This window comes from Mesitornis unicolor, unplaced genomic scaffold (genome assembly GCF_000695765.1).
Source record: "Mesitornis unicolor isolate BGI_N332 unplaced genomic scaffold, ASM69576v1 scaffold29863, whole genome shotgun sequence".
Taxonomy (NCBI): domain Eukaryota; kingdom Metazoa; phylum Chordata; class Aves; order Mesitornithiformes; family Mesitornithidae; genus Mesitornis; species Mesitornis unicolor.
This window is the reverse complement of record NW_010175813.1, coordinates 1-6,358: the sequence shown is the minus strand read 5'-3', so window position 1 is coordinate 6,358 and position 6,358 is coordinate 1. Positions and strand designations below refer to the sequence as shown.

The following is a 6,358-nucleotide window of genomic DNA, read 5'->3' as shown; positions in this document are numbered from 1 at the left end:
TTGCTCCAGTGCATCCGGGCTCCGACTCATCCTGTGGTGCTGGCCCAAATGGTTTTTTTGGCACAGCCATTGCCCTGAGGTCCCTCCCTTGGTCTCCACTCTCTCTGCAAGGCCAAAATCTTCAGGCTGGGGGGTCCCAGTGGGGAGACCCCCTTGCTCTCGGCTGCCTTCTGATAGAAACCTCTGTCCCCACTCCTGTCTGTGCTCTGTAAGGTCAAGGGTTCTTATGGGTGATTACATGTTTGGACAAAGGTCTCGCTCTCTTTAACTCCTCAGCTGTGCAAACACCCCATGCTTGGCCATGGGGGAGACAAACCGCCCCCCTCCACCATGTCAGGGCTGTGTCCCAGGGCAGCTGGGGTCCTGCTGAGCCTCACGGGGTGCCGGTGCCCCTGGGAGGGCCTCAGCTTGGTGGCTCTCCCCACCCGGCCCGGCCCTGCCTGGTGCTGTGCCACTGCCAGTCACAATGGGACAGTGAGGGCCCAGGGCGTTCATCCCTGCTGCTGGGGGGAGAGCAGGGTGGTTTTGGGGTGCAGCAACACCAAGAGCCCTTTTTTTGGGGGGGCTAAAGGCTGCTGGTAAATGAGAGCTGGGGACTGCGCTGTGCTCTGCATCGCACAGCAGCAGTGGGGGTCTGGGCTGTCCCCCCTTAGAGCAGAGGTTTGGGGTCTGGCTGCCTTCCCCCAAAAGCTCTGTGGGCTCACAGCTGAGGGGGTGCTGGGGGCAGCTGCTTGGAAAAGTCCCATCTCCTGCTCCCATAGTGCCTGGGAAAGGGCATGGGGCTCCCGGTCCTTTTGGGAAAAGCTCCTGCACAGCAGTGCACCAGGATGGGCTTCTCCATGTGGGGGGGGATGACCCAGGCTGGGAGGGAAGCCACCACCCGGTCCCTGCCCATGCACAGAGCAGGGAAGGGATGTCACCCTTCAGAAAGGGCAGTTCAGAAAGGCAACAAACAGTTTATTTTGGAAGCTGGGTGAGGCAGCTGTGTCCCAGGCTGGGGTCCAGCCGCCTGTGTCTGTGCAGTTGGTGTCACGTTGTCTTTCCAGCTTGGTGACAGCAGGCCCTATCTTTTGATGGCATGGAAGAACACAGGGCGTAATACACAGAGAAAGACTGAGAGGACCACGATCACACAGAGAAGGGTGGGGTTAAGCTTCTTGTGCTGCCTTGCGGTGAGGGATGAGCCCTGCAGTGGGGAGCAGGAGTGGGTGAGCTTGTCGAAGGTGTGGGCAGGGCCACAGGCGGTGCAGTTGTTGGCTGAAGCACCTTGGCACGTGTAGCAGGAGGGGTGGCAGCTGGCACAGACGCGGGTGGCAGTGGCTGGGGTGGCTCTACGGGTCTGTCCGTAGGAGCGTGGTGGGCAGTAGGACAGGCAGAAGCGCCCAAAGGCATACAGGGATCCACTGCACTCTGCGGAGGAATGGTAATATGAGGGGTCACCCAAAAGCACTGTCCCCATCCCCTCCTTCCCAGACTCACCCTCGCACGCTCCCTGCGTGTCCCGCTTCAGGCACTCGGCTGTAGCAGAGACTGCGGGGCGCCGGGCCATCATGTACTCATCTGTGCCATAGAGGTGCAGGGTGAAGTTGGTGAGCACCCCTGGTGACAGAAGGGACAGGACTGGGTGCTGGTGGCAGCCACGTTTCCACCCTTGTTTGATGTTAAAGTGGGGGAAGGAAGGAGAAACACAGAGGGGGTGACTGGGGTAAATGGGGATGGGGCACCCACCTGTGTTGTAGGCATCACCCTTGTTCTCCAGCTGCAGCGTCCAGGTCCCATTTGGGTTCTCATCCCAGAAGTGGGTGGACATGAAGGTCCAGTCCTTGTAGCCCTGCTGGCTGGTGTCATAGGGGCTGGGGAGAGGAGAGGACAGTTGTGGGGCTAGAGGGGAGATACAGCCCAAGGACACCCCAAAGTCACCTCCTTCTGGCACAAGAGGCACTGGTAGGGGCCACAGAGGGGTTTTGGGTACAGGGCAGAAGCAGCTGCTTCAGGGTGAGGAAGTCTCCTGGTCCCAGGAGAAGCCATGAGATGAGGAGTCCCCCAGCCCCCCTGCCGCTGGTGAATCTCATTGCAATGAGCTTGCCCAGCGCCCTCACCGCATGCTGACCAGCGTGGAGGTGGTGCCCATGGGGCTGGTCAGGGCGATCACCAGATCCCCTCTGCGGCTGTAGCTCAGCGAAAGCTGGACCTGGACATGCTCCAGCGAGAGGATGCGCTTGGTCCTGCTGGAGCAGGAGACGGCGGTGGAGACGGTGAGCTTGGAGCCGATGTTCCTACAAGACAGAGGTAGGGGCGTCTCTTCCCCCTCCCAAGGCATCCTGTCCCCCAACACAACCCCTAAGCACAGCCCTGTGGTTACAGCAGAAGCCACACGGCACCAACCATTTTCTGGGCAGCATCACCCCATGTGGGGTCAGACCCAGGGGACACTGTCCCTTACCGAGGGGCGTAAAGAGCCTTGACCGAGCACTTCCGCTGGGGCCGCGTTCCCGTCCACGCCTTGGCTGTCTCCACCAGCAGCCCAGCATCCAGCAGCCCGTAGCCATAGTGGTGGCTCACTGGGAAGCAGACCAAGAGAGGATGTGTGAGCCCCCTGGCACTGGGAGGGCACTGGAGCTTCTGGTAAGGGTCTGGGGGATAGTGTGGCCCTCACAGCCAGGGCAGGTGGCCCTGAGCTCACCCCAGCGTCCAACGCTGTTCAAGGCCCAGTCGTCGGCCCACAGGTGAGCGCGCTTGGAGGTCCTGACCACCAGGTGCTGCAGGTCCCGCCAGGTCAGCACTGGGCTGCAAGCAAGGAGGGTTTGGGGACAGGGGTCTCTGCTTTGGGTTGGCTTTAGAGAGTGACACTTGGCTCTTCTGACTTCTACTGTGGAAAAGTTAAATGTCTGGTCCCCTTGCAACTGCTGTCACTGTTGAAATGGGAGCAACAGAGACCTCCAGAGGACAACTCTCTTCTGGCCGCTCTCCTGCAGTGTCCTGGGAGAAGATGCTGCTCCCCCCTGCCCAGAGCCCTCAGCTCTGCATGCCCCAACCTCCCCGCTGGCAAAGTCCCCCTTCCCCATCCCTTTTGGGTCCTGGTGAGGCACCAGGCTCTCCCTGGGGACCGTCCCACTGTCACTCTGTCACCTACTTGGCCTCCAGTGCGAGAGCGACCATTCCCGCAGTCAGCGGGGCCGAGGCAGAGGTGCCCATGTGCTTGTCGGTGCAGCGGTGGTGCAGGTCGGTGGTCACCTGGGGGGGACAAGGGAGGACTCAGCACCCTTGCCACTGCCAAAGCAGAGGGCAGGACTGGCTGGAGTTCAGTTAATGCTCCCTCTGGGTCCCTTCATGGTTTTTGGGGTCTAATACAGACACTTTAATAATCACCCCCCCTCTTCCTCCCCAGGTAAGGAGGGCTTGGATGAGCCCACTTTGTGCTGGTGTCTGCCTGGGGGTCACTGCTCCAGCAGAGCTGTCATGGCACTCACGATCTGCGTCTGGCCCATGGCCCTGCTGCTGTAGGTGGTGGTGAGGATGGCGGCACAGCTCTCGCTGTACCAGGGCCGCTGCCCGTCCGCCAGGACGCTGCCCACCGCCAGGGTGTAGATGCTGTTGACGTAGCCGTCGCAGTTGCAGTTGTCGTAATTCATGCCACCGTTGCCTGAGGCCCAGATGAAGATGGAGCCGAGGCCGCCTCGTCCCTGGCAGTGACATGGGTGAGTGGAGAGCCCTTGCACCAGGGAGGTCCCCAGGGCCAGCACCAGGCTTACTTTGGTGGCCCCTCCTTCGAGGGCTGCCGTGGCCAGCACGCCCGGCCCATCCACGGTCCTCCCGTCATCCTCAGGGCCCCAGCTGGCGCTATAGATGTGGATGTGCTGGGGACGCAGGCTGAGGGACTGGGCCTCCACCATGTCCGTGATGGGACCGTCCAGCATCCGCACACCTGCAGGGCCAGGATAAGGAGTGGCAATGCTTGCGAGGCCATGCTGGCTTCCGTGGATGGGAGTCATGAGAACACAAGGGCCCAGCAGCAACCTGCTAGCCCCCACTTTACCTCTGGTTGCCTTCAGCACCTTTCGTGCGACTCTGCCCTAAGGAGATCAAGCTTCTGCAGGTCTGTGCAGTCGCCACCATGAGCTGGTTCCTAAAGCTCCTCGTTTAAACCCTTTGCAATTAAGCCCAGCAATTTCTCCCAGCTTTTAACCCAATTTCCTGTGCTCACTTCTGCAGGGATGTCTGAGCCTGCATGGTGCTGGTGCTGCCAGCCACAGACCCATGTTGCAGTGGGTGTTAAAACCCTGGGGAGTGCTAAGCCCTACATTGTGGCTGGGTGTGTGTGTCCCCAGAGCAGCCCTGCCTGGGGTCATGTGTCCCCCACGGTGCCAGAGCTGATTTGTGACTCCAGTCAGAATAATGGCTCACCTCCCACTTTGGCGTTGTATGCAACTCCTGCGCCGCAAATTCCGTTGTTGGCTACAGCTGCCATACTTCCTGCACAGCGTGTCCCGTGCCTGAGGGCAGAGAGAGCCTCTGAGCTGTCCTGTGTGAGGGGTGGGACAGCCTGAGCCCCAGAGAAATAAAGCACCAGCATGGAGAAGAGATCTGCCCAGACACAGCCAGCAAAACTCACCGGTTCTCATCCCCAGTGCTGTACCTGGGCTGGGGATCGGGGTCATTGCTGTTGAAGTCGTGACTTGCCAGGGGGTCCTATTGCAAAAAGAGGCAGAAACGTGAGCAAACTGCCTGGCGTGGGTTGTGACAGCTCCATGCAGGCTCCTGGTGCTTCACCACCAAGGGCCCTGCCTTGCCCTCAAGCTCGCTGCCTGCCCAGCCTAGAGAAAACAGGGTGGGGGCCTGTGCACCCTGCAACTGTCCGGGGTTAACCTGGAGCTGTTGGAAAGGGGGTTTCCCTAAAGGAGGATGATCTTGCATGTTGCTGTGCTGCTTTGTCATACCCAGGCTCACGTTCAGTCACCTGCAGGTGAGCCTCACCAGCAGCACAGGTAGGACAGAGAAACTACAAAGCACTGAAACGATGGTGTTATAAACAATAACCAAGATTTACCTCTTCCCTTGGCTCTCAGAGCACGTGAGGGCTTACCAGCTTTACTGGCTTTGCAGCTTGCTGTAATTACATCTATTTCGGGGGCTTGAGCCTGTGCAAGTCCTAACATTTCCCTGATGTGGGAATTTACTGCAGGAGACACCAAATCTTTTGATCCAGCCACGGAGAGACTGTGTTCCCACTGCTTCCACTGCCTCCCAAGACAGCGTGCCCTGAAGGAGCTGGTTCCTGCAGCATGGCCCCCTTGTAGTTACATAGTTGGCAGCCAGGTCTGGGTGATCCTTCTCAATCCCATCGTCCAGGACGGTCATCACAACCCCCAGCCCGGTGTAGCCTTTGCTCCACGCAGTGAGGATGTTTAGGTCGGGACTGATGTCATTGTTCTGGAAAACAGATTAAATTTGATGAGCCCCTGGGCAGCAGGCAGCAGGTGACCTTCAAGGACTCTCCTGCTGCCTCATCACTGTGGGTATTAGTCCTGTTTACGCGTCAGAGAGGTGACTTGCTCGAGGATTAGGAGAGAGAGCAGCAGGATCTCACCATATACCACTGCTCATGGAACCAGGGATCTGTTGGCACCACGCTGACGTTTCTCTTGGTGCGTCTCTTTAGGGTTTGCTGCTCAAACCAGAGGACCTGGGCGGGAAGCAGCAGCGGTGTCAGGCAGAGCCTGCCTAGCGTGGCATGCGGTCCCTGCAGCCGTCTCCTTCCTACCTTTGGATCTTTTGTCAGGCGCATGTTCCAGCCCCAGTGTCTGCTTAAGGCTTTCTGCCTGGTGCTGCGGTGTATGAAATGATAATAAGGCTCGCCCTCCATCACCTGCAGGCAAAGAGCTGTTGTCAGAGATGTTTCTAGACAAGCAGCTGGGCTGCGGCTGCGTGTGCCAGCTCTACGTGGGCTGTAGAGATCAGAAAGATGCATTTAATATTAGTTGTTCATGGCATGACAAGCTGAGAGCACCATTTGGAGAGAGAGCAGGCTCCCAGGGCTGGTTTGTGTGTGCCCTGCTCATTTCCTCACACAGAGGCTATGAGCAATGTGCACCCCGACTGCATTCATGATTTTGTCGGTGTCCCATGGTTTAAAAGCACTAGAAGGAGTGATCTAATGCCCTATTTTAAAATTAAACCTGTGTCTCACTCCCACTGTGGGATACATGGTGGGGATGAGCGGAGGAGGGTGAGCAGAGGGGGACACTGAGACAAGGGAAAGGTACTGGGATCACAGTGACCCCCGTTTGCCCCGTCACTCGCCCCATAACAATGAGGCGAGTGTGGGCCCCAACCAGACCTCACCTGGCCCAGACAGAGC

General features: G+C 58.8%; 1 protein-coding gene across 1 annotated transcript; it reads right to left on the bottom strand.

The window, feature by feature from the left end:
• Positions 1–1,063: 1,063 nt before the first annotated feature.
• On the bottom strand, positions 1,064–5,863 carry PCSK4 (proprotein convertase subtilisin/kexin type 4). The gene is made up of 14 exons (XM_010181532.1): positions 5,762–5,863; positions 5,588–5,683; positions 5,302–5,430; positions 4,613–4,689; positions 4,405–4,493; positions 3,753–3,925; positions 3,471–3,683; positions 3,134–3,234; positions 2,684–2,787; positions 2,444–2,561; positions 2,100–2,276; positions 1,729–1,853; positions 1,480–1,599; positions 1,064–1,410 (listed from the first exon to the last, which is right to left on the bottom strand). The coding sequence occupies exons 1-14, from the start codon at positions 5,861–5,863 to the stop codon at positions 1,064–1,066; spliced, it is 1,971 nt and encodes a 656-aa protein (XP_010179834.1).
• Positions 5,864–6,358: the final 495 nt, after the last annotated feature.

What these genes read in the sequence shown, in the direction of transcription:
- PCSK4 (XM_010181532.1), bottom strand. Translation starts at nt 5,863, where the DNA reads ATGGAGGGCGAGCCTTATTATCATTTCATACACCGCAGCACCAGGCAG. An exon ending in AGCACTGGGGATGAGAACCG is followed by an intron (nt 4,494 to 4,612) that starts GTGAGTTTTGCT and finishes CTCTGCCCTCAG; the next exon opens with GCACGGGACACGCTGTGCAG. An exon ending in CCATGGGCCAGACGCAGATC is followed by an intron (nt 3,235 to 3,470) that starts GTGAGTGCCATG and finishes TGTCCCCCCCAG; the next exon opens with GTGACCACCGACCTGCACCA.